Genomic DNA, 27,843 nt, shown 5'->3' with positions numbered 1-27,843 from the left:
CTGCCATTGCCCCCTATCCCTTGAGCCATCGCGTTCCACCATGCAGACAGAGGACAGCGAGTCCTCTGTACCGTGTCCCCTGTCTACCTGCTGGACCTGCCTCGGGGAAGGCAGGGTGCAACTCTAGCGGTCTATCGCCCTCTCGCACTCCCTGGCATTCCTTAAGGTCCATTATATAACACACAAATATGCTGAGAAAAATACAAAACAAAAACGTGGTATACAGAGTCTTCTCCACAAGAACTGAGATTAAAAAAAAATCATATTGCAGAACTTCATGACGATACTGAAGGCCTTCTTCAGATAAAAAGTTATAAAGGTGCCATGAGAAGCTATAAGGAATAGAAGAAAAGGCTTCTGTTTTTCATTGCAGTAAATAATTTACATGGAAAACACGCAAATAATTTCACGAAGCACTTCCTTTAGGCACATGGAATAACCTCTCCAAAAGGTGTATTTTTACATACATCTCCAAAAATAGACCTTTCTGGCTTTAGAATCATACTGTAGGTTTTATTTCCACATTAACTCTAACATACTCCATTACTTTAACTTACTTTTTTTTTAAACAGATAGTATGACAACTTCTGAGGTTAAGCCAAACCAACTTCATTTGTCCAAGTACTTACAGCAGTTTACTTTTTGATAAGTAATGTATATGTAAAAATACGTTTTAAAGAAACACACAAAATGACAAGGTAATAGATTCTACACTTTTTTTATTGAATCAGACAGATACAAACTTATAAAGGGACAGATGTTCACTTTCTAAACAGCAGCATTAGCTTAAGTCATTGTTCCCTGAGTTGCTTTTATGTCTTTCCTACCACAAGTTTCTAGTTCCCACCTCTGTCAATAGAAGAGCTCATGTTGAATGCTTACTGATCTAGTTTAGAAAAAGCCAACTGATTCAGGTTACATAGTCTGAATCAGGCCAGCTGATTTGGTCCAAAGCAGATAAGGGAGCACTGACATGAATTCAAATGACAGACCTGTGGGTACAGTGGCATCTGGCAATCAAATAGATGAGCAAGTAGAGATGGTGAAGTCATTCCAGCAACTTTGGAAACAAAAACCCCACGTTCTGGACTTAGCCTGGGCATCTAAAACACACCAGGTATATATTCATTTACCTAAAATCAAGCAAACCCCCAGATACTTCCAATACAATTAAACAACAAAACACGTTTCTATAGTAGCTGCTTCTTTTAAAGATTTTGCAATTAAAAAGCAGTTTATATTTCATACAGGGTTTGACATTGTTCATGTAACTTTCAAGAAATACACTGTTATCATAAATTATTAGCCTGATAAATATTTAATTATAATAAAACATCTACATTTAAGCAATTTGGTGTGAACAGAAAAAAATCTAAACAATTATTTTAAATATTTGCACTTTACAACTCCCTTCTTCCACATATGCACTCATAAAATTGTTTATTCAGAAATACAAAATAATTTCCAAGAAGAAGATAGGTAAACAGTAAAAAAGTTCAGCATCTTCTGTATTTGCACATCATTCATATTATTATTGCACCATGAGACCTTTTATTTAGAGTAAATTTAGTGCTACTGACCTGTAACTATTTCATAATTGTGAAGAAAACTGAAGTTCTCAGTCTCTTTGGAAAGCCCAATTATCAAACAGCATTTGTGTGACTAACTTGGAGAAATCCTCCTCTCATCAACAGGCTTATTAACGTTTTTTAAATCAATGAAGTCATCCTGCATCTCACCACAATGAGTCCTTCAGGGCTGGTCCATCAACTTGTAATGAAGTCACTTTCCATGACAACAATGAAAGCTCGACTGTGCTCCAAATTCTTGATCTTTTCCTTTGAAACTGCAAGACCAGGCAGTGTTTGTGTCCACTGAGAAGACAGATGTTCATAAGCTGAAATGAAGCAACTCAGCTCTTCTTTGTTATCACACAGCTAGTACCACAATTAAATTTGGTGGTAAATTGTCTAAGCAAGTGTCAGCCTGAGCTACTATGGCTAAAATGGCCGATACAACCAACACTGAGAAGGCAAGTCAGATGTGGGAAGAGGGCCTTCAGTAAGCACAGCGAGGCACCCTAGCTAATGATTCCTGCTTTCTTGTGCTACAGGCTGGCTCAATGGCAGCTCTAATCCCCATTCTCTTTGTTCAACAGCAGAGAGAATTCACGAGGCTGCTCATGACTCTAACAAAGACCCCCACACATTCAATATAAACAAAGTTGAAGTGCTAGAGAATTTTGATTCTTGGAAACAACTGGGAAAAACAAAAAAAGCCCCAAACCCCACCACATGCCCCAAACTTAGTTTTACCTCTTCTTCTACCTCAAACATCATGTCCTTTTTACATGCGCACGCAATGGCTCCAAAGTGACAGGCACCGGCAAGCAGCCCACAACAATGCTAAAGGAATTTGCAGTCATAAAATACTATGAAATACTTCATACAGAATATGTTGCTACACAGTCATTTAAAAAACTTCTCAATTGTATGCTTGGAATTGCTTGACTTGGCCTTTTTTGATACTGACTGTGAAGTTGTTAGTCCAGACCTAAAGTTGAAAACAGAAGAAAAAACAGTAAGAGGTTAAAATATACAATGCATACCTACACAAACTTTACAACACTGAATATTTTTCTAAAGTTTATCGTTTTAAAATGAGTTGTATAGTCAAGTTTCCAGAAAACCCCTACCTTTTTGTTCCTTGTGATGGATTTGTGCATTGCTGTTCTTTGCTTAAACCTCCTGAAAAGTAATTGTAAACAACAAAAATTAATGACTTCAATAAAGAAAGCAAGCTTCAGAAATTACATACATGGCAGCACTTTTGAAAGAACAGTTTTAGGTAAAGCTTTGTTTTTTTAACATAAGTGAATGCAATCTGTCTCAAGGAGCAGACAACATCTTATTGTCTGCAGTTTGAGTACTGTAGTTTATAATAACGTTTTTAAAAGAGAGAACCGAAAAGACTTCAGTTTCCTGAATTGTAAGGGATTAATCTGAACCTTCTTTTAGTTTTCAACAATAGTAGTTGATTTTCAAGGTGGCTGTTGAAAAACATATTTTTAATTATTTTTTTATCCTGCAGGGAGAAAAAAAAAAGAATCTGTGCCAACAGCAAGTTTTCCATTTAAAACAAAGCTTGTTTGCACAAGCAATAACAGTACTGCCTATAAATTTTTTTGTGTAAAAGATTCATGTTGTAAGTCTTAATTGTGTTTTCATAATTCTAACACACTAGCATTTCCATTTCCTCTTATAAAGCTTTGCAGCTACATCAGGGAAAAGGTACTTTAAACAGATACTTAACTGCATGCACGTCTTGTAACCTGACCAAAGATTAACTCTTCATCAAAAAGAGAAACCACTTGAGTAAATATGCTACTGGTTTGCCACGTTACAGGTGCAGTTATATTATATTTATTAGATGTAAAACACACTTGCAAGTTCTTGCCTTTATGCTTTAGTTCACCAGCTCTCTGGTTTTGCCTGCACATTACATAATGGAACTTTCCTGTCAACTGAATCTCTGAAACAATCCAGGCTGAAGACATTTTCATTCATTTTCACTTCAGTATCAGAAGCCTTACTAATACCTTTCTGAACATTGTTGGGGTTAGCAAACATGCAATTTACAGAAATGGGCTGTAATTCCTATGTCACTATCATTGTGAATGAGAATGCACTGTATAACTACCATCACATTCATAAATCTAGTTAATCATGAGAACTGACTTGACATTTTTAAAATAAAAATATTCACTCTTACACAGGCCTTATTCAAATGAATTTGTTGCAAAAACCTCAAAGCCCCGAAAAGTTCAAACTATACCATTACCAAATTATTTTAAGTGTACAAGCAGATAATTTGAGTAATCAAATATATCCTAACGTGCATACTCACCAACTCTGTCCGAGTTTTCCATATTATAAGTCTTAGCGGGAAAATCTTTTTTTTCTGTCAGTTGCTGGATAAGACCTTTATTTAAGCAGACATCCACATGTCTGTTAAATGACACAAGACTGGTGGTTTTCTGTTCTGAATTACAAACTGGACAAACAAGAACACTGTCTTTGTTGGCTTCAAAGAAACAAGATGAACTAGTTTCTTCTGTATGTTCAGTCTTTTCAAAATGGTCTTCATTGTCTTGTGAAATTCTTGTAGGGAAGAGACACTGTTTCATACACACATTTCTAGCAATATCACTGAGATTGCTAGGCTGTCTTTCTCTGTGAGGTTTATCAGATATTACCTGAGCGAATTTGTCTGTGCTATTGCTAGCAGATTTGTCAGATGTACTTGCAGACTGGTCTGTTCCTGCTAATTGATCTGTTTTATTTTTTTGACACTCACCAACATTTTCACTTTTAAGTTGTGGTAGAAAGTTACGTGTACTTTCTCCTGAATTGTTATTGTTGGATATTTCCACAGTATCTTTAATAAAAGTTCCATTGAGGCACTCATCAATATGCCTATTAAGCTCTTCCAAATTATTGCTGCTTTGCTCCTCAAAGCAAACAGGGCAGGTGAAGATCCTACACACATTAGAATTCTGCAAGTCTGTGACTTTCTTTGTTTCTTCCACAAATTTTGCTGATGATTTCCTATCATGAAAAAGTTGTTTACCTACAGCTTCATTTGGAGAAAAATTTTCACTGTTTAGCTGCCTTGCAGCTCGCTTTTTATCAAAAAAACTCCCTCTGGGAGATGCTTCTGAATTTTTTGTGAAACATTCTTGGTTGGACTTCCCTGGCTGAAGACTAAGAAAACCAACTTCTTTTCCGGATTTTAAGAAACTTGTAATGCTTTTTTGTTGGTACTTCTTCTCTTCTTCACTTAGAAATCCTGATACTCGTACACCTAAAGATGAAAAACAAACTTATAATACCAATTTTATGAAAACTTGATAATAACTCTTAATTGACACCTTTTGAGGTATACATCCACTCAATAAAAGAGCATTTTATCTCTAAATGGAAGCTGTATTACCTGCAAATGCTAACAATGGATCACAAGTTCCATACAATTTTTTCAAACCCAAACACTTGCCAACCATACTATTCATTTCAATACCCATGAAGTTTTAACTGATTACACCACAACATGAGGCTATAAACTTAAAATAATTATCTAGAATTCAGTCTGAATGAGAGTTTTGCATGAAGTTTCCCCACCAAAATATTTTTTTCTTCAGCCCATTCTAATACCACAGACAAGTAATTTTTATATATCACTGAAAGGTTCAAGCAGAATGTGGAAGCACCTGAAACACATGTGTCTTAGAATTTACTTTTAACAGTAATTTTCAAATTTCTTGCAGAACACAGCATCTTCAGATCCATAAGCACTTTTTTTTTTTAAAGCATTTGTTTCTACAAGATGTTACAGACAGAAACTACCTGTTGCTGTGGTGCAAGGCAGATTTAAAAGCTCTTTCATGGCAGCAGAATTAAGCACTGCTATGTATTAAGATTCTACTCTCACATCAATGTGCATGTTGTTCCAAGGCTAACAGGTGTTAGGAAAAGTACAACCTCAATTAGTAAAACCTTCCTGAGTCACTATTCAGCACTCTAGACTTGTTTCACCTTGCAAAAACTACCAGGGTAATGGAGAAAGGATAAAGCCATTTATACTGATTCTACTTTAGAGTGTAGTCTATTATGTTGATACACTCTAAGACCTAACTCTGAACAGGAAGAACGTGTTTGAAATATTTTACCCATAAGTCTTATCCGTAAAGGATGAGGAGCAACACTATCAATTTCTGTTCCTAACAAGTCTTTAGCAACAGCAAATATTTCCTCCTCAGTAGAAACAGAAGACAGTACAGTCGAAGCTCTTGTTTTTACTTCGAAGTTCACATTCTTTAGCTTCAAGGTAACAGTTTTACCCTGGGAGGTGAGGGAAAAAAAGAAAAAAAAATGGTTAAGCATATACAGCACAGAAACAATTATCATGTAGCATTTATACAAGGGCCCTAAAACCATAGTCAGGAATGTGTGCTTATCTGTGTGCAGCAATGGACACTGCCAAGAATTTGCCTGCAAGATTCTGCACTTGCTCCTAAACTGATGCCGAAGTTGAATCCTCTGAACTGGGTCATTTTGCTATGGTTCCTAGTAGACCACGGGCCACCAGTGCACATTCAAGAGATTTCATGCTCTGGCTACAGTCACAACTTCTACCCTGTCTACAAAAAAAATTATTACCTCACTTGAAAACTTTCAGAGACAGATATCTTAACTTTGCTGGGAAAACTACTAGGGATGCATGTTATCCAATTAAGGATTCAACGAAAACATCCTTCCTTCTGCACAGTGCTTTCAGAGCCACACACAGTATCTGTGTATGGCACAGATATTCCCCTAGGAACACCTTCCAAACCATTTGTGTGATTTAGTGAGTCCACTGAAATGTAAATAAATGGCACTCCTTTTGTTAAGGTGCCTTTGTAAGCTTATTCCTTTTTCCTTCTTAGCTGATGATTCCCCTTTCAATATGTCATCTTTTGAAACAATCTTTTATGACTGAAGAAGACTAATAATGTCTTTTGCGTCTTGAATGTTATTCCTCACTTTACCATAAAGACCTCTATAGAAAATATGAACTGTTCTTTCTAGATAATGAAAAGAAATTTGGGGAGAAGGAATACAGAGACTGTTGCGACCATTCATACCCTTGAATGGTGTGAACAACTTGTCAGCAACTTTGGGACATATACACTTTGTAAATTTGACTACTGGCTATAGACTGAATCCTGTATAAATATGAGAGAGAAACATGGTGTTTTAAATATATTAGCATTACATGACTGACCAAAGCATAACAATCAGCTCTACTATTTATTTATAAACATTGCTTTTAGCATAAAATGCTTACATGCTAAATAACTTGCTTAACTAGTTTAATTTTTTTCCACACATATTATTACCCACCTGAACAAAATGCTGCCTAAATCATTCTAAACATCTGTAAATTAAAGAATGGACACTTCTGAAGATAGATCGCATGGTATGATGCTGCTGAAAGCATTCACACTAATGCTGCATTTAATAAGTTTGAGTGCAAAGTGTTGTCTTTTTCCAAGTAAACAGGGAATAATATAAATACCTTAAGTCCCTCTTTCTGTAGCTCCTGAGCAAGGTCTCTGCAGAGTTCTCGGCACAAGCTGTACTGGTCTTCTGCTGTGTTCATTTCACTGAATGTTCTAAGATAAAGATATTTTTTTCAGTGTGAGTCCTAAGATTTGTTCAGTGGCTGTCATCTAAAAGTATTCTTAGTCCAGTTAAACAAATCTACATCAGAAAAAGGTTGTGTAGGTTTGAATGATTACTTCAAGGAAAAACGAATATTCATACAAATATTATACAGAAAGATTTGTGCACATTTAGTTGTTTCAAAATCTTTGCAAAGCCTTTCAAATACTGAAATAATTTGGTGTTCAATTTTTCATGCACTATTTGAAAATGTATCAGATTTAAGGTCATTAATGCTATAATATACGCAAGAGAGAATACTAATAACAACTGAATTCATAGAACCAGCCATTTGTATTTAATCTCCTCTGTACAGTGCTGTGTAACATCAGAAGAAAGAAAGGATTAGAAAGTCAACATCATGCCAAGGATCAGAAATAAATAATTCAGATGCTGAGAAAAAGATGCCAGCTAGGATAATTATGTCTAGCCTTGGAGGAGGCAGAACTATCTTTCTGCCAAAAACCACTGCTAACTGCCTTTGCTAGACAGGGGAATTACAGGGCTTTTTGTTGCTGTTTTTCTGCATTTGCTTTTTAGTAATAACATGAAAGACAACTTTCCATTAACAGTGGTTTTAAGAAAAGTAGGAAGTAAAATTTACAGCCATCAGGTGCTTTTGGAAAGGTCTCATAGATCCATTATTTCGTGCCAGGCTTTATATGTATGAGTGTAAAGTTTATACAGTTACCACAGATTTCACATCTCTCGATTATGTCAGGTTTACCTGATTGTATTGAAAAGTCATCCTCTACTATCATTCACATTCCCCTAAGACCATTTGCATGCTGCCAAATTAACAGGATGAGTATTTTACTGCGGGTCCCATGCCACTATCCAAGGAGTAACTCATGTTATCCTGGCAATGCCGCAGTGATTTACAGCATTGCAATGCTGTGGTAATGGGGAAGCTGCGAAAGTCACAAGTTTGGTATGATATTTCAGGCCCATCTCTTTCCCCCATATAAGCTAGTTTCATGATTTCATCAGTCCATTGACGTCTCTGGTCTGAAACAGTTTCCCTTAGGGAAAAAAAGAAGGAAGAAAAGCAGAAAGATACAATAGGCTACTCAGATTATCTGTCTGTCTGCAAACCTGCACAAGACTATGGCCACAAATTTCTCAGCTCTAGTGGCACCAAATCTTACAGGGCTTACTTAAGCTGCCCACAACTATTAAGTCACAACAGGAATAAGAATCTTTTCTTCTTTTCTAAGAAGATACAACACATGAGGGTAGGGATAATTATTATGGTGCTCTACACATTCTCCTTGGAGTATTTTCTTTTTAAAAATGAACTTTTGAAAATTACATACAATACCTTCTTAAGGAACTTTACACTGATAAAACCTTAAAAGTTAGGACATGTAACCAATTTTAGTTAACCACGCAAAGTTACTGCCTGCTTTGCAAGTCTACCTTATGCTATACTTGCTGTGCATGTGACTGCAGGCTACTAGACTGATACTGACATTAAACTAGAACATATATATTTCCGCCCTATATTATGACTTAAAGACCACTTTGATGCATTAAATGCATTAGGAGAACTAGATTATGAGAAAAGAGAACACTCAAACTGACAGAAGTACCTCCACAGTATTCCAAAGCCCAGAAAAAAAAATAATGAAAGCTTGATTCTGATTTAGTAAGCTGGTTATAAATGTGTTGGGGTTTTGTTGTTTTTGTGTGGTTTTTTTGTTTGTTTTTTAACACATATAGATACACAACAATGCTACTTGACATTATGTAGGTTTAGTGATTAATGTATCTTTTTCAATATTAAAGAGGCGTACCTTTCAGTGCTCATACTTTTTCTTTCTCCATCCCTTTAAAAAGAAAAACAATTTATTATACTCGCTTTACTTAGAATTATCATCTTTTCAATAAACTGAGTCAACCAATCATGCTTCAATAACTAACAGCAGTCTCTTCTATAAAATCTGGGTGTCAACTTTTTCTACAAATCTTGTACATCAAGTTTGAGTGCAAAACTGAGAATGTTTTTTTAAAAAATTTAAACTACTGTAGATAAGTACAGACATAGATCAGCCACGGACTTCAATAAAAATGAAGTCTGGGGAAAAAAAACACCCAAACAACAAATAAACAAAATGCCCCAAACCAAACAAAATCAAAAACTAAGCCCTCAACGAAACTCCTTTCTCATAACAGAAGGAGTCTTACTTAAAAATGAAACTAACTACAAAACCTATGCTGTCTGACCTAGCTGTAACTGGGAAGCACTGCTATTAAAATCCTGAAAATACTATATCCATCTGAATATTTGTTTATCTGAGGAATTAGTTCACTTTCTGTCTAAATTACTGCCCATGTTAAAGGTGATGTGTTAAGGCTTTGTTTGTTTGGTTGATTGTTTTTTTTTATTTCTGGTTTTAAGTGAGCATCATTTAACAACTCTTCTCAATATAAGGAGCTGTGCAAAGCATTTTCGTTTTAGGTCCTTCTTCTGTTTCTAAGTATTGGAAATACCAATTTTAGTACCCTCAGATGTTCCTAAAAGAAGGTGGTCAAAGATCATGACCATAAGATGAACTGTTTACTGAGGACTCAGGTGATAATACATCAAAGGTTTGCTCTCTCCACAGTAAAATCACTGAAATCAAGTTGGTGCTAATAAAAACAAACCCAAGAAATAAATCTATTTGACAAGACCATTAAAAATGTGTTCCCCTTCACAAAGATAATCTTGGCTTTTGAAATGCTCTTTTTTGGTTTTTTTTTAAATGTACTGGGAGGTTACTCAGACTGTACAACACCTAAACAGGGTGAATAAGGGGAGACAGTGCACAAATTATTAAAGGACCACTTAAGATTGCATTATCTTAACAGAAACAAATAGTTGGAAAATGACGTTTTATCTTTTATCAAGTCACCTTCACAAAGTCAGTCTTACTGCATATTCTGTTTTAGTTCAACATACTTCTGAAAATTAAAAAAAACCCAAAACACACAAAGATTTGTGCTAGCACATTACTGGTCTACAAACGGCTAACTATACATTATTTCGTAGTCAAATGGAAAAAATTGAAGATCTATTACTGTCAGAGTACGTCTTTCAGAAGTACCTAAACCACTTTGGAACTCCTAATGAAACCAAATCATTGTCAAGCAATTTTAAAATAGAATTTCAGCAACATAGGAAAGATAAAAAGATATTTAAGGAAGGGATATTGAAAAGAAAGGATTCAATCTTAAATTAAGACGCTTGGTTACAAAACCAGCAAAATGCCACATTTTTTTTTTTAAAGAAGTTTTCCGTGTTTGTACTCAGGACAGGCTTAAAAATGACGCATATTATTGAAAAGATGCATTCACTAGCAGGATTAATTTCTTCTCTCCCAAACAGGAGGCTAAAAAGCCATTATAGTATGAACCTTAAAGGAACAGATATGAAAAAGGATATAAAAATCTTTAGTTCTGTTTCAGCAAATTCACAAGTTGATTATTACAAATATGTACATAAACGTAATAGGAGACACAGAAATTTCTTTTACTTTCATTAGAAATATAACAATTTACTGCCAGAAAAGATCAGAAATCAATGCAATTTTCATTACAATCAGAAAGCAATAAAATCCAATAAATATATTAATTTATTGTTTTTATAGAAAAAACAAGACTGAACACCTCTGCTTAAGATAACTCATTTCTATTTAGCTATTCTAGTAATGATGAGGTTATCCTAAATGATATTGACTTGATTTCTTGATACACACTTATGCCCAGCTTCTCTGACAGACATTTTGGATTTCATGTATTAGACATGGCTGTACAAACTTTTGTTCTTTACTGTTTGGCTGTAGTGTGTATCTCAACCATAAATGTACCAATAACAGGTATCAGAGATCTTTTAAAATATATTAAATAAGACAAATTTTCATAATATTTGTCAATATGTATTGAAATGTACAGTATGTGATACATACAAGGAAAAATTTATGAAAATGTAAATGCAGGAGAAAAAAACCCCAAAACATACTTTTCCAAATGTGTTGAACCCAAACCAAGGGAAATATCCAAGAAATTACGCCAAGATGCTTCTGAAAAAATAAGAGAAAGCAGTGCCCTCTGCTGGTAAAGTTCTGAGCAAGTCACGATTCCAAGGGCTTTTAACATCTTCTCTGTTACTTTTCCTATACCTGGCACCTGAAAAATAATAAGTATCGTTATTTTAGAAACTTTCCATTTGTAATCCAATACCAAGAACAATTTATATCAAATGGAACTGGGTGCATTACCTAGAAAAGTATATTTCTTCAGTAGAAATCTTGCTTTTAGAACATACAGAACATACATGATTGCACAGTAAATGTCATGGTATCTCTTACCTTTCGAATGGGCAAATCTTTTAGGAAGTCTAGCACTGCTTGTCTCTCAGGAGTAATTCTGTACTGCCCATTAGGTTTATTACAATCACTGCACATTTTTGCTAACATTGTATTCGGTGCTATTCCTTAAAAACAAACAAACAAAACCCATATTTTTTAAAAATACAAGGCAATGTTTAATTTCAACTGTTCAATATTTAAAAGCACAAGAGCAGTCTACACATTTGGCAAAGACTAAACACAAGCAAAAGAATTACAATAACTGATAACTAGATTTGCCACAATTCCACAAAAACATTTTGTAATAGACGTGTGAGAACATAAATACAAGACGTAGAATAAATATAATGGATGCACCAGATGAAGTGTACCTACTATTTTGAGATAGTCAAGGTAATACAACATGCACTAACCAGTTATGAGGGCTTAAATACCAAGTGTTTAAAAATAACATCAGTTACATACCTGATTGAAACATTTTATGATGGTGATTACAGTAAGACAAAAGGAAATGCTTACAACCGTTAGAAAGAACTGTTAATGAGGAGATATTGCTTCCTTGTATTTCAGCAAAAAGACTAAGCTAATTCTGACAAAATTTAACTTTTTCATTTTTGGTCTTAAAATGCTTGATACACTTATGAAAGCTATGTCCGTTTTCTAAACAATAACTTATCCTTAGGAAGACAAACTTTCAGCAGAACATAATTATTATTTTGCTACCAGTCATAAGATAACATACATGGGAGGGAGGTATCATCCTGCTTCTTCCTGCTAGCTGTCCCTTTACCTCTGCTTACATTCAATGCTTGCCTGGCCTTCCACATCTGCTTCATAAAGCTCACCATTCCCTGAAGCCTCTCTGAGTTGGTTCACAAAGCAGTTCAGATGTCATCCAGACTAAATGGCTAGGGACATACACCTTTTTCAGTCCCCTAATCCAGATTATTATCAAAACAGCTGAGATTTACAGGTAGGTTGCCTGAAGTCAAAAGACATAAAACTTGAATGATAAATACTAAAAAACTAGTGAACAGTTTATTAACTTCAACATATACTGCTCTGAGAGCTAACTTTTTAATAAATTTTGACATTGTCTTAAGCAAGGAACAATGTGGAGAACTCTTAGAAATACTTAATAGTATGGATCTGCTATTCAAACAGCAATTTAGCAACCAGTGACAGATTTCACTATGACAACTGGCTTATGAAAACAGTTTACATGAAGCACGAAAATAACAACCACCAGTGCCACGATTAGATCCTGAGTACACTGGTCATTCTTCCACACTACTTATATTTCAAGAATACAGAAGCAAAAAGATTATACAATAGTTTATACGATTAAACAAACAAAACTAACCTGGAGTGGCTTTGATAGCCATAGTATCTCTTGAAACACTTGAAAGTCACAGTCTGTGAGGACTTGCAAAGAGGCTATTTCTTTGCACCACAAGAACGCTGTGGTAATGCTGATTTCTTAATGCCCTCTGAGATTAGAGTAGAAGACATTGTGGAAGTACAAAGCATTATTATTATTAATACGTGTCTGAATACCTGCACTAGCAGTCAGCTGAGTTTTCTGCTCAATCCTAAAGCGAATTTCCTTCACGACTTCCTCTGCAGAAGTTCCAAAGACAACCCAATTTTCCTCTGACTGATGTCTTTGTTCAGGGTCATCACCCATCAGAGGTTTGTTGTCTTCAAACAGTACTGGTGAAGAAGAGTATCCATCTTTGTTAGATTTGGCAGACGTATTTACATCACCTTTATCTGTGTTAGACAGAAACATAATTAATTAACCCATCCATCCAAAACATATACTTTAATGATTTCATTTTGTGCTGGCTGAAGAGAGTCCATTAGCACTTTTATTTATTTGCTTGAGGAAAAAAAAAAAATTATCCAAAGCAATTGTGTTGCTTTTTTTGGTTGAAGAAAGGAGAGTCCTAACTGCTTTGTTCTTAGCATAATTTGACCTTGGCTGAGACTGGAAAAATTGGCTAGGAGACTGGATATAGCTCAAAGAAAAGCAACAAAGTTTAATGGCCTGTTGCCATAGCAGCAGAAAAACATCAAAATTTTGGTGGTTTTTATTTCATACCACAGTAAAGGCCAGATGCTTCCTTTTTGTGTGTGTGTGGAAATACTTTACAGAAGCTTTTTCAATATTCTCCAAAGAAAATTAGGGTTCTGGAATATCTCGTTCTAGAACCACCAGTCTGGTGAGCTTCTTGTTTTCAACTGTAGTCATCAAGTAACATCAGAAGCCCTTTGTCTGACTCTACCAACTTTACTACTATGGTTTCACATTCTGAGTGTCTGTGTTTCAGAAAAACAAAGATGTTAGAGAAGTATGAAGAGGCCTGTGACTACACATCAGGGATATTAGTTTTGTAAAGACTATGTCAGTTTGTTTCTTTCCATTCTGTTAATGCCTTAAAGTAGTAGTGTAGCCTTGATTATCCTCTTAATGGCTATTTGGATCATTTTTGAATACTGATAATCTAAATTTTCTGGTTTGGGCATTGAGCAACCATTTGTACGACTCCTTTTTTATTATTCCTGATTGGGTATACAGTTGTGGTTGTGGTTCCAACTCCATCTTTGAGAGCCAAGTGAAATCCAGTCGTACCTTAACCATTACTGTAACTCCTGCAGTGCTCATTACTTTATATATTTTTAGTCTTGTAAAATAATCATGTAACTACAGCTTAAGCACACTGTCTTTGCAGACAATTTCTCATGTTTCTGATGTACAGGACTCACTATAGCACTTTAGGAAACATCTTTGCAAAATACAATAACCTTTAGAACAGAAAATTTATTTATTCTACACCTCCTTAAGTCATAAGATTATTACTATTTATTTGCAAAATTATCATGTTAAATTGTAAAACAAAAATATACACATAAACCATGCAATTTGTTTTAGTAAACCTAGTACCACTTTTCACGCATTTTACTAAAGTGGAAAAAAAAAAAAAATCTTCCAAGTCCAAATCATCTGCAGCATACCTTTTATGCACAGGTGAATAGTGGAGGAAGTTAACCTGTAAACTAACAAATGGAAGGTAGAGAGTATATGTGAGGGTGAATTATGCAAGGACTTAAGCATCTGCCCTATGGATGCAGCACATATGAAGCTTACATTACACTCATATCTGACTGGCAGCCCCTGCTCCCAATTCCTGGTAATGTGGTTACAATAACTGATGCGATTTTATAAGGCAAGCAGCCATTCTCTGGGACCGAGCAGGTCGCATGTTTGTTCCTTTTCCCCTCATTACCAGTCCCTGAAGGCCCTGTGCACCAAGCAGACAAACCGAACAGGCTCCTTCTTCCCTTCCCTACTGGTCACAGGTTCCTGGGCACCAGGCCCATTACTCCCTTGTCAGCCCTGAAGGTCCCCGTCACCTGCCCAACCCAGTCGTGTTGGTGCCCCCACCACAGAACAGGGAAACGTAACAGGTCCCAGGGCACTGTCTGTAAAACTGAGCAGTTACAAGTCCTAAAGGGGAACTTGGACCAGAACGGCTGCTGGACAGGGAGACCAGGACCCCTGGGTGGCCAGGAAAGCCCCCACCACTGTCTGCTTCCTCTGAGGACTGAGGGAGTGACTCGTATTCTTTTAAGTGATTTTTGAGTCTAGATTATGATTGTTATATTGATACAGCAAACCATGTACTAAGATCCAACCCAATCTGCAGAGGGTCTAGGTGATTAGAAATTATAACTTAGCTTGTACTACAAATACAGTATTATGCTACTTCTATATTGTACTACATTGATTCTGCTTGTAGAAATCCTGTGCTATTCTGATCATAAGTTCCATGCTATAGTAATCATAATTTCCTGTTAAGAAAATAAAGCTTAAATTGTAACTACAATTTAGGGCTGCCATCACTCTGCCAATGATCCCTGAAAAAAATCTCTCTCCCTTCAGTGTCAGGTGACTGCATGAAAAGAGAGTAATTTGCTTACCTTTTTCTGTAGTGCTTTCTGTGTTAAAACAGAATCTTCTCCTATCTTCAGGCCAGTTCTGTCTTTCCTCTAAGTGCTCTGTTATGTTCAGGTAGGCTTCATCTAGGCCCATCGGCATAAAATTCGGATCATACTCACTCAATATTTCTCTAACCTTTATAAAGACATAGTGGAAGTTTAAAGCCTTGTTGCTGTAAGAGTGGATCTTGACACACAATTATGAAGTGAACAAATGTACTGTGAAACTTCAAGATGACCTACCAATTTTAAAGATATGTATAGAACAAACTATTGATGTTGGAAAATTATAGTACTGCTTCTTACAAGGAACAAGATATCAATAATAAGTGAGAACTAAACACATTTTGAGAAGTGTATTTTACTGCAGAGGTATTAAGATCAGCATAGGACCGCACAGGCACTAGGTTCACAGACGCTGCAGTAACTATCTGAATAAAACCCTGGGGACTTCAGAACTGATGCAACTTTCTGTGCACTGTGTGCTAGACATCACATATGCAAAGGTTAAAAACAAAACAAAACAAAACAATTGTTTTAAATTACATTCAAACTAATGTTATAGTCAATGTTTAAAGCACTGTCTAAAGCCACAAGCAAAATTTGTTAGAAAAATCTTCAGTGATAAGTGCATCACCCCAAAAGTCAACATAAAAATTAAATGGTCAAAATAAAATCTCTACCTTTTGTCTCTTCCCTCTGCCACTCCCCCACCCCTCTTTTTTTTAAAAAAAAAGGAAAATTTGACCTCATCATGTTTTCTCTATTGATTTTGGTCAAATTCTTAGGTATCACAATATTTGTTCACACACACTTCATCTTTCTGAAACTGATTAAAGATAGGACTCATTGCTCAACTTTTAATGACAAAATGAAATAAATTTTAATATTTAATGCAAATCCTAAGAGGAAAACACAACTGAAAAATCAAATTAACCTGAACCTTTAATACTTTCCCCATCAAAAACAAATGAAATACATATCATGAAATACGAGACTATTAACAAGTTCAAACCCACACTGAAATACTCATATTTATAAATGCTCTTTTACAACAGGAGTGAGAAAAATCAGATAAGATCAAAATGAGTAAAGAAGCTTGCTTCATTTATGTGAAGAGATTGAGGCTTCATAGAAAAAAAAAATCTTGGCATACTTTTATTGAAGTCAGGAGACTTGTGCCATGCACTAGTTTGATTTAAGACTCCAAAAAGATCGTTTTATTTTCTTTTTCCGCCCTCCTTTTCTTCAAAAACAAAACAAACAAAAAACCCACTACAATTTTGGGTATCCTGAGTATTTCCCCTGGTACTAACTAAAATTACTTCAATTAAAGCAAAATCTGATATCTTTTCTCACAATTTTTTTTCCTGTTTATTTCAGGTCCGTTCTTTTAAAACAAATGAATCTGCATTTAGAACTCACTAATGCTCTTTGCTTCTCTCTGCAGTAATTAGCATTTAAAAAAAACCCTATGCATTGCATGAAATTATTATCTCCATGTTTCCTCTGTACTTGCAGCTTCTGAGTAATTAGATTATGCTCCATGGTTTTGAAGTTTTAAAAATTATAAGGCTCAAGTGGTACCACTAGCTTACTATACAGTTTTTAAAATCTCTACCAGTATCACTACTGACTTCATTAAAATAGCAAGATGGGTGAATGCAATGCTTTTTCATCTCCTTGCCCAAAGGCACCAATATTTTGCTTAACTTATGTTTAAAGCCACATCATTGAGGAGTTAAATATTTAAACTAACACTTTACATATTATCTATAACTGATGTATTGATACAGTCTAAAAGGAAGTATGGTGAAATTTTGGTTAGAGAGCACTTTCAGACTTACCTCTTTACTCACTTTGCTGTATTTTTCGAAGTTGAGTGGTACTATAGTTAGATGTGGACAAAGCTTTTTAGCAATAAATCCAGGCATGGCTGCACGTACACCAAATCTCCTAGCGTGGTAATTTGAGGTGGACTTAGGAGAGATGAAATAAGTTTAGTGTTTAGTAATCAAGTTCTAAGTTTTGTGGTAATTAATCAAGTTCTAATCACGTATCTCCACACAGAAAAGACTAACAACACTGAGAGTTTATATGCATTCCTCTGTCTTTCAATCTGTTTACATCCTTTAAGCTTTAATCAGTACACTTTTTACTGAAAAATAAAATCTAGCTCACATGATCTAACGTAAGAACAGATGTTTTCTCTTTATTTTTGTTTTTTTTTCCCCACACTTATAAAAATTCTCTGTATAAAAGTGTCATATTATGTTGTTATTGTATGGTTTATTAGGCTCTAGATTAATGTAATCAGTTTCTGTATTAGGTTGACATTTGGCCTTACCAACATGCTCATTGATCCCACTGCTATGGGCTTTTCCTTCAGCTCTGGATTGTCTCTCATTTCCACAGCTGCATAGAAGGCATCCATGTCAATGTGTACAATCGTATTGCTAAGGTTACGGTTCTTTTCCAGTTCTATCACAAGTTTGTCCACCTGAACAGAATAAACAAACAACTGAAAAACAACCTGGCAGAAGGGCAACAGTACATATGACCCTAAAAATTCAACTGCACCTGGCATGCAGTTAAAAAAACAACAACAAAACCCCCAAACCATACCAAACCAGCACCAACGAAAAAAAACAATTAAGTTTCTGATGAAACCTGCTCCCAAAGAGAAACTACTGCAGCAAACAGTACGAAAAATTCCAAAAACCCAACTGAAAAAAAAACCAACCCAACAAACAACAAAAACTCACCTGTGTGGGGAAAAAAAAAAAAGATACATTATCCAATTCAGACAGAAACTTTGTAATATCACTTAATATGCAGCTTAGCTACTGTGATACAGGTTATTTTAAAAAACTGAAAACAAGTATTAGCGAATTTCCACCACTCATAAATTAAGCTATCACATTTCAGAACATCGGCCTAGATAGGTGAAGAGAAGACCAACAGCTCACAAGGCAGATCCATCTATTCTGTCTTGTGAGAAATAAGGTCTCAAACAAGCAGGCTCATTTACTGCTAAGTAAGCTACTGTTGACGTCTTCACAAAATTCCTCAACATTTGTTACAGGAATCCATGCCATATGAGACTGGATTGCTAGCAGAACTGCAAGGTGACTTTTAAATAAAAGAAATAAAAGCCCATACGTAGAAAGTGTGTTTCGCTCCAGGAGTTAAAGATGTATCATCTACTAATAGACTGGAGCAGTACTCCGTCATCAGCTCCATGGTAGTGTGAGACAGAAGCCAAGCACACAGACCTGAAACACTTTAATTGTGATTAATTTCCTTGCATTCTTTTACAAAAAGACTTGCAGATCATGTGCTTGTTTCTAAAATGTCTTTCAACTATGAATGAGGTATGAAGTGTGTCACAAGAAGAATGAATACATTATTTGACAGGCAATTTTTAAGGTCTACTGGTTTAATATGACTATGTTGGCAGCACCACACAATATTCTAGAAGCAAAAGAGAAAATATCAGAAAAGAAAAACACAAAAAGGGAAGTGCTATCAAACTGTGATTATCTAACCACACTAATGACTATGCTAATCTCTATTTACACAACAAAAGGTTGCTTCTGTTAGAAAAAAGCAACAAATATGCATAATAGAGCTCAAGAAACACACATAGTGAAAACAAACTGAAGATTCACTTTGCCTGCAAGCACAAGGACACCTACACACACATCCATGACATCAAGGTACAATTAGAGATGTCTCTGGATTTATTGCAATGGGTTTATGGTCCTGGAGAGGAATGTTTACATGCAATTTGCATGGTTACTTGAAGACAATTCCTCTCTTTTTTCCCCTTGACAGAGCTGCTTAATAAAAAAAGATTAAAAAACTTATCCAAAACCTCATCTTGGGAGCTGAAGACACTTGAACCAAGGCAAGTGTCTATGAATGTTCCAAGTTGATTTGAGGTATGGAAGGCTAGAATGGGGCCTCAAACCAGGCTATTCTATACAGAAGAACACAGCATGCTACCTGAGGCTGAGAAAACTGGCTTAGACAAATTAAAATCATAAGGCAAAAGCCATTCAAACAACCAAAAAAAAAAAAAAAGTGGGGAATTTACGTTGCTTTCATTATGCTACTAATTCAGCAAGGGTTCAAGTCACACCATTATTATGAAAACCACCCATATTTTAAAGTATTTTTGCCAATAATTTTCAAGTTACTCTCAAATTCATACTGCTTAATTAATTAATACTGTCAACTGCTTCTCCAGTTATATAATTGCTGTCTTTCAATTTATAACAAACCACTTTTTGCTTTTGTCCCATATATATTTCTAATGACGTTTACTGATCACCTAAACGTATGCTTCTAAAGTATGAAGTAAAATAACATTCAACTAATGAGAAATACAAAAAGATATCTCTTCAGCAAAAGCAACAGAAATAAGTAATATGCCAAAACAAAACATATCCAGACATACTCAGAGAATTCTGGGCACCGACAAATGTTTCTGTAGTAAGACAAAGGAAAATTATGGCATAGCTCCTTATGGGCAAGCCAGGATGACAAGTTTTTAAAAGGTGCTTTCAATTTTCCTTTGAAGACAAAAAGAGATACTAAGCTTGTTGGGGTTTTTTTTATCTCTAAGGTAGATGAAAAAATATCTAAAAAGTACAAATTGTAATTAGAAGTTCAATTTTGCATATCGTGACTTTTAGACAATTTAAAGAGTAATCTCTCATTCTGCCTTATCCCATGATGCAAAACGTAAGTATTCTACCTTAAATTGCTTTGTCAAAGAAAGACAGAAAAGATTATTAAAAAAATCTCTTTTATATTTGTAAACGCATCTGTGAAGGCGAAGAGATAAGAACCGGTAATACCATTTTAAGACAACAGTAACTATTTACAGTATAAGCACCTGGGATAAAACCCACATAAATAAAAATAGCAAAGATCAGTACAGCAGTTTGCAAATCTGGTAGCATCTGAATACATTTTAAAAGATTATTAACTACTGCTGAATGTCAAGCATTTCCACTCTAGGTTGTTAGGATAATAGAACTCTGTTACAAAAAAGTTTTCAAAAATTGAGAATTATATAATATTGTGCAGTATATATCTACCCTTAAAAGATTACAATGACATTCGTTAGGAAAAACTTCAACCTCCTTTTCACATTTCAGATTATTAAAAGAAAAAGAACAAACCAAACCACAACAAATGAAACTCTAAAGAAATATTTGTACATGGAAATGGCAGTTTTAAGAAGATTTACACGTACTTTCTAATCTCCAATATTTCCAAAATCAGTGGTGGTAAATGCTGTCCAGCAAAGGTGCCTTTCTAAGGAAAACTAAAAATACAAGAAATACCCTCACGAATGCCTTGGCATACACACACTTAAGTGGTGAGAAAGACAGCATTATGTTGCAGAGTCTACATTTTATTTATATTACTGTTGCCACCATGCAACCAGGATTTTGTCCAACAAATCCAGCAAGTAGGGATTTGTTTGTTTGTTTTTACATTACAGCACTTACATCAACTGCCAGCTTATGAAGCTGAGCCTCTAACCATTCTACAAACAAGCCTTGATCTGCAGATGACAACTTGCAGCATTCATAGAAGTAGACACCTGGATACCTTTGTAATTCTGGAGTACCTCCTACTTACAAATTTTCAGAGAACAAATTAACTCATGGTTTATCAGAAGACAGTACTAAAAAAAAAAAAAAAAAGAGTTAAGAACTTGATAGACAACAACAATAAAGATGATAAGAAGATAATAAGAGCTGACAAAATCCATATCTGAAGACCTAGAGAAGCTGATTAAACAACACACTGCACATATCAAGAAAACAAACAGGACAAATGACTTGCAAAGTTAAACGTGGAGATAAGAGCATGAGGGAAGAGTAGATGGTGGGTACGTGACAGGAAAAGGGAGAGGCGTTTAGGATATCAGAAGGAGATAAAGACTGGCTGGGCCAGGAGAATGAGGACTTCAGTGGGGACTCTGGGGGCATAGACAAGGACTGCTTTGGAAAGAGGAGGTGGTAATTTGAGGAGATGTGACAAGAAAAGGAAAATTCAGGATAGGATAAATTTTAAAAAAAGGAGGGGAGAGAGCAAAAGGGTCAGAGCTTATGATGAAGAAATAAGGGCAAAACCAATCATGAACCAGAGCTTATCTCCACACAGAAGACAGAACCAAAATCCAAGATTTTTGAGATGTTTTGATAGAAGCAAAGATCTAAAATCAGTCAGCAAAAAAGTGTGCATGTTATTCCCCTCTAATGACAGTTCTTATGCAGTATGGCAGCTGACTTAACAGTTACTCTGTTGGAAATAAAGATGACTGCTATTTGAGCAAGTGGCACAAAGACTTCCAACACAAGGTTTGAAACTCAGGTCCCAGTAAGACCCACATGAAAGAACTCTCCTTTTTGAAGCTTCCTTTTTCTTCTATAGAAAGCAATTTTTGTAGCAAACATTAAAAGAAAATAACATTGCATTGCAAGATCAAAGAATCAAGTTCAAAAAAAGACAGCATGAGGGTAGTCAAAGAAGTTCAAATACATTGGCTTTCACTATATATTCTCTAATTCCAAAATTCTACATTAGTTTTATAGGATGTGTGTCATTCATGTAACTCATTTTATAAGACAGACTGTTTTCTGTAAAATGAAAAGTTTTGTGGTGAAGGAATGGTAGAAATCAAAGTATTTTTTCATATTTAATGACTGAAAAGCTACCCCAGAAAACTAAAAAAAAACCTGGACAAGCAGAGACATAACTGATCCATGTTAAAGATCAACTAAGAATAGTTGAGGCATACAGCCTTACAATAAACTTTCCAGAGGTACTCTGTAATTGCAAGCTTCTCTTGGCACTGGCATCTAATTTACAGATATGATTTGCAAATCTGCAATGAACGAAAAAAGATTGTACACCAGATCTTGGAACTGATAATCTTCGCAATAGCATTCAAAGTTAACGGATGCGTTTAATTTTCATGTGCTGCAGCTCCTCATCTACAAAACAAAGGTATCACTCTACTTTGCTGGAGTATTGCAAGAATAATTTGAAGAATTGTTGTACAACATAGAAAAGCCTATGAGGAAGTCAGTAATTCTGCATTCAAAGCTGGATTAGACTTGTGTACAAAAAATAAAGCTTGAGGCCACCCATTGAACAATGAGGACAACAGTAAATATTTAATAATTGCCCACTCAGTGAACACTGTCTGCACTGAGCACTGAATGAAGCAGGAATCCTGTGAGGAAAAACAGCAAGCAATCATGTAATTAAAGACTGAATCACAGTACAAATGTAAAAGGAAAGCAATTAAGCTTGTGCAAGCAACTCTAATTCTGTCGCACCTAAGGATGTCTAGTGTGCAACCTTGGTGCCATTGTTTTCTTTTAACAACCTTTAATAATACACAGTAATGCTTTGGATACTATCATCTATCATTAGCATCTGAGAAGAGAAATAGCCTCTTTGTCTTTCTAGTTGAGGCCACTTGTATTTCTCATGACTGCTTGCTATGATGATTTTTTCATTAAATAGCATAAAAAAGGAATAAACTCGATCCAGAAGAGTTGACTAATATCATGCCCCTAATCCCATTGCAGGCTACTGAACACAAGTATACATATATTATAAAAATGGAAAGTAAACTTAAGAATGGTATGATATTTATTAACAAGGAATTTAACACAGCTTTTACATAAACCATAATGACATCCCTTTAAACTCAGACTTAGAACTTCAAACAGGAATCACTTTGCTTCATTTTATTAATTAGGAGAACATTTTGCAGTGATTTTACAATCTATTCTTCTAGCAAGTTTTTATTAAGATTACATCATCAAAATATTGTGCCCTTTTACTTGTATGACTAACATCAAAATGGTAGTTAACATTGTGCTTATCTCTAGAATTTAAGGCAATAAACTAGAACACACCAAAATGTTTATCATTTGCCATTTACTCCAAAAAGTCTTCACGACATTAGTACCTGCAACTGTGCTTTCAAGAGCTGTTGTGTTGTAATTTTCTCTTTTAGCTGCATCATTTTTTCAATCCGTTGGTTAACTTGTTGATCTTTTTTAAGTTCATTTTCATAAAATCTGGAACCCTGGAAGAAAATTGCAAAAACACTAAGGTTTTTATTTGTCTTTTCCTATAAACAACCACATTTGATCTCTAAATACAGAAAACATAAAGCACAGTGACAGTTTCTAATGCATACTTTAAGTTTTCATATAAATAATACACAAAAGAGACCAGTGGTGCTTTACATCTCTCTCCTCAAATGACACAAATGTATTTCTCGTTCTGAGATAGCTTGCACTCAGATGAGTACAAGAGACTATTTAGATAACTTACTATGTTTACTCATTCTAACACCTGACAACAAAAATTCCAAAATAGTAGATAACAGTCAAACTAATCTCTGCAATAACTCCGAGACAAAGAGTATAAAAAAATTAAGCATTTTGCCAGACTTCCATATAGTTTAATCCACATGGAAATAAATAATGACATTGTAAAAGTCGAATCCACTTATAATGTTGAGTATTGCACTGATCATTTAATCTTGAAGGACATGGCAGTGTTAGAATGTATTTGGAAGAAGATGAACAAAAGCAAATGGGTATAAAAAGGCCCTCTTGCTCTCAAGTAAGTAATTGCTCCTTCAATAGAAGTAATGAATAAAAGGAGATGGGAAAACATAAAAAGACAAGAATGATGTAGAGAACATACGATGTGACTTCCCCTACTGACTAATAATAAGGAAAAGAGGGCATACAATGAAATAGGAAAGAGGAGAACTCAAAACCAGGAAATAAGATATTTTTCTTGCAACATCTAGTTAGCTTACAAGATAAAACACTTGCAGGAAGAGGCAATATCCTTTATTGAACCACCTGATAAAATCTGCAAATGTGGACAAACTTGTAGCTCAAAGCCTTTGACTACCAAACTGACACTGATGCCAAGAATTCAGCCATGGCCAAATAAGAATCATACATTTATACAAAAAGCAAAAAAAATCCACTTTTATAATAATGGCAAAAAGGATGAACGTGAAGACTGTAATGTGTCATGTCTCATTGCTTAGAAGTAATCTCTACTTAAAAAAAAATTAGGGTGCGTTTTCTTTCAGTATCAGACATGCATTTCATGTTTTCTCCCCTCTGCAATCAAAAATGACTTGTTGAGACTCATTGAAAGAAATAAGTACCAAAATGTTGGTGTGGGAAACAACCTGATATTTAAGATTGTTATTAAGCTGTGAGGATTTTTATATCCCACAGTTGAAATGCTATAAAATCTGGTTGTAATACAATTGTGGGTAGTGTTTGTAGGTGTAATTTTGAAAGCTAAAGAAAAGCTTAAGAAAAAGAACCAATGCTTCTTTTTAGATTTCTCAAGCTATATCTGGCATTTATAATCTTTTTGACAGAAATATATTCTAATACATAGATGCCTGTATATCAGTTTTGAAAGTCTGTTTCACAGTTCATTTTCTTTCATAGCAGGAAATGAAATAGTAACTAAGAGCTGTTTGTGGTGTGTTTTCTGCTCCACTCCTGCCCTGCCCCCACTCCTGCAGTTTACCACAGAGCAACAGTAGTCAACACAGAATTCATGAGCAAAATGTCAAGCACAGCACCTAGGGCCATAGTGACACCAAACGGAATACACATTGGGCAAGGAAAAGTGAAAAAATCTAGAGCTGCTCAAATGAAGTGTTATCCCCATATAGTTCTATGAAGACTCTGCAATAACAGGTAGGAGAACTGATATTTCAATGCTTTGTAGATTTGTGAGGTCCTCTGTGGATCTTTGGTACAAAGCTGCATGCTACTTGGCACCTCTCTTGAATACAAAGACAGCAAGAATAACGGGCAGTAAGTGAAATTCTACGGAAAGTACTAGCAAAACCTGATCACATCAAATTCATCAGTTACAGGAAGGTGGCCAACAGAGGTAGATCTGCTTGGCTAATTAATAAGAGGGTGGACAAAAAGAATGGAAAAGGGGAAAACAAGAGGCCTAAGGAAGCTGAAACCTGTACAGTTACCTCTGGAAAATGCTGTGATATTTATACATTGCTTCGGGCAAAAAGGGAGCACCTAAGGATGACTCAGTTTGTTCCTCCACATACCCGTGGATGAATCAAAGAGTACCCTGTAGCAGTCCCTTCCATTCCTCCCAACACATGCATTTCTTCTTAGAAGCTGCCCTCCACTTACACATGTGAGGGATAAAATTTGGGGAAGGGAGGAAAAGGGCCTTATGATATTGGACAACAGAAAAAGCACCAGGAAAAGTGTATTCAAACCAACCTTTGTAGCTTCCATGATGATTTTATTGATTTTCTCTTTATCCAAACCTTGCATTCCAGCTTTGTTATCATTGAGGCCCATTCTAAGAAGAAATCCATCACTGCATGAGCTGTTCCCAACTTTGTGCATGTTCTTCATAGTACTTCTTGAAAACAAGTACGTCTTTTAGAACTTAATACCTGAAAAAAGGAATTTAAATCATATATTTGTTTCTAAGTTCCAGCTGAACAAAAAAATAAAAGAGATGGGATTAATTTGCTGTATTTATTGAAAAGCATTCTATTCTTATTCCTCATTTCTGCTTGAGACAAGCCATAGAATATTTCCCAGTGATTTCCAGCTCAAATTTAAAACTTTTGTGTTAAACCTCATCTTTTAGAAACAGATGGCTCCAACTAAGAGTTTTGAGTAAAATCCTGTTGTTTAATTCGGGGTAAAACTCATGCAATTTTTTCATTAATTTGTAGAGCCATGGTATCTAGCAAATTCAACTTACTGAGCCTTTACTACTCAATTACTGCCATCAGTAATTTCTTACATATGCAGGTACTTCTGATATGTGAACTTCTGACACCTTCCCTTGTTGTTTATGAAAATAAATAGCTGAATCCTTCAAAAGGCTCCAATTATATGGTAAAATGTCTAGTTATTAAGTTGATCTTAAAAAAACTAAAGAAAGTAAATCCTGCCCTCTGTAACATGAACCTGTGGTCTTATTTTTGCCAGATTAAAACAAGCAGAATACAAGCGTGATACTGGTATACATTAGTTAGCATGTATTTATTACTGGAGCAGCATACAGAAATAAAGTATTCCTTCCTCAAGTTGCTGACTCATAAACCCCTTCAGCTTGACTCTTACTCAGGAAGCACATTCAATCCTAAACTTCCCCTTCAAGCTGCTCCCTGTGACAGGAGCCCTTCCTGCCTGCAGAAGCCACACCCTCTCAGGCACATACAGCTGCTCTTTAAAAAACCACAAATGACACAAATCCAAGTGTGTCACATTTTTCCTTCAAATGTCACTGTACCACTCCGGGACTTAGGTGGGCCTCATAAGCAACCCAACTGCAAAGGGTCATTATGCATTTTTGCATTCACAGATGAATTTTTTGCTATTAAAGAACGACATGTGTGACTTTAAAAACTAATATTGGCAATGTTCGTATCTTCGTGAAGATCTTCTTCTGAAACAAATCCGCCAAATGAAGTCAAGATACTAAAGAAAGCGAACTTGAAAAAAAAAAAATCTGAGAAAAATATCCAAATTTTAATCATGTTCTATTAATTCAGATTATTATTCATTATGTCCTCCCAAGATGCAAGATCCGGTAAGTAATGTGGATTTATCTCCAGCTTGTATTTCAAAGAACAGAAGGTGCAGAGACCAGAACTCTTCTAGTGACCCTTTTGTAGCACTTGAGCTACCATATCGGCAACTGGGAATGGGAGTGGCTTCCTAGATCTTACGTGTATCTATCAAATAAAAGACGATGATGATAAACATTTTCATAAATTTTTCACTTACAGTATGAAAATCGAGTTGACATACACATTTACCAGAAGAGGTTTGCTAGACTTCAACCAAAGGAAAAAGCACTGCATCCCACAAAACATTCCAGGTTTAATCTCTAGCTCATAAGCACTCCCATATCAATTAGCTACACAAAAACTCCATTGCTGCTGGCAATCTCTGGTAAGTAACAGACAATTCCCAATAAATACTTTCCTGAAAGCAGATAAATGCCCCTCCACTATTGCCCTTGTTTCTTTTATCACTCTTTCCTTTCAAGAAGCTGGAATGCATGCAAGATTGCTACCACCTCCTTTTCCAGTCTCTGCAACATTTTTGTTCTGGAAAGTGTCTTTATCACTAGCATAT

The 27,843-nt window shown here is 35.4% G+C and overlaps 1 protein-coding gene across 7 annotated transcripts in view; it reads right to left on the bottom strand.

Moving 5' to 3' along the window:
- Positions 1-718: 718 nt before the first annotated feature.
- Positions 719-27,843, bottom strand: part of POLK (DNA polymerase kappa) — a 35,575-nt gene continuing 8,450 nt past the window's right edge. For 4 of the 7 annotated variants that reach the window (XM_065657867.1, XM_065657868.1, XM_065657870.1 and 1 more), the window contains exons 2-16: positions 25,963-26,141; positions 23,625-23,744; positions 17,964-18,116; positions 17,464-17,595; positions 15,599-15,752; positions 14,633-14,674; positions 13,172-13,387; positions 11,615-11,739; positions 11,266-11,432; positions 9,059-9,091; positions 7,117-7,213; positions 5,726-5,897; positions 3,907-4,863; positions 2,696-2,747; positions 719-2,553 (exon numbers count right to left, since the gene is read on the bottom strand). In XM_065657867.1, coding sequence (XP_065513939.1) covers positions 2,469-2,553; positions 2,696-2,747; positions 3,907-4,863; positions 5,726-5,897; positions 7,117-7,213; positions 9,059-9,091; positions 11,266-11,432; positions 11,615-11,739; positions 13,172-13,387; positions 14,633-14,674; positions 15,599-15,752; positions 17,464-17,595; positions 17,964-18,116; positions 23,625-23,744; positions 25,963-26,100 — 2,643 coding nt within the window. In that variant the 5' untranslated portion in view covers positions 26,101-26,141 and the 3' untranslated portion in view covers positions 719-2,468. The remainder of the gene's footprint in view (positions 2,554-2,695; positions 2,748-3,906; positions 4,864-5,725; positions 5,898-7,116; positions 7,214-9,058; positions 9,092-11,265; positions 11,433-11,614; positions 11,740-13,171; positions 13,388-14,632; positions 14,675-15,598; positions 15,753-17,463; positions 17,596-17,963; positions 18,117-23,624; positions 23,745-25,962; positions 26,142-27,843) is intronic. The other 3 variants (XM_065657872.1, XM_065657873.1, XM_065657871.1) reach the window with 3 other exon arrangements.

The sequence above is a fragment of the Caloenas nicobarica genome, chromosome Z (genome assembly GCF_036013445.1).
Source record: "Caloenas nicobarica isolate bCalNic1 chromosome Z, bCalNic1.hap1, whole genome shotgun sequence".
In the NCBI taxonomy this organism is placed as follows: domain Eukaryota; kingdom Metazoa; phylum Chordata; class Aves; order Columbiformes; family Columbidae; genus Caloenas; species Caloenas nicobarica.
Note: the sequence above shows the minus strand (reverse complement) of the source record. Positions and strands in the feature narration are given on the sequence as shown.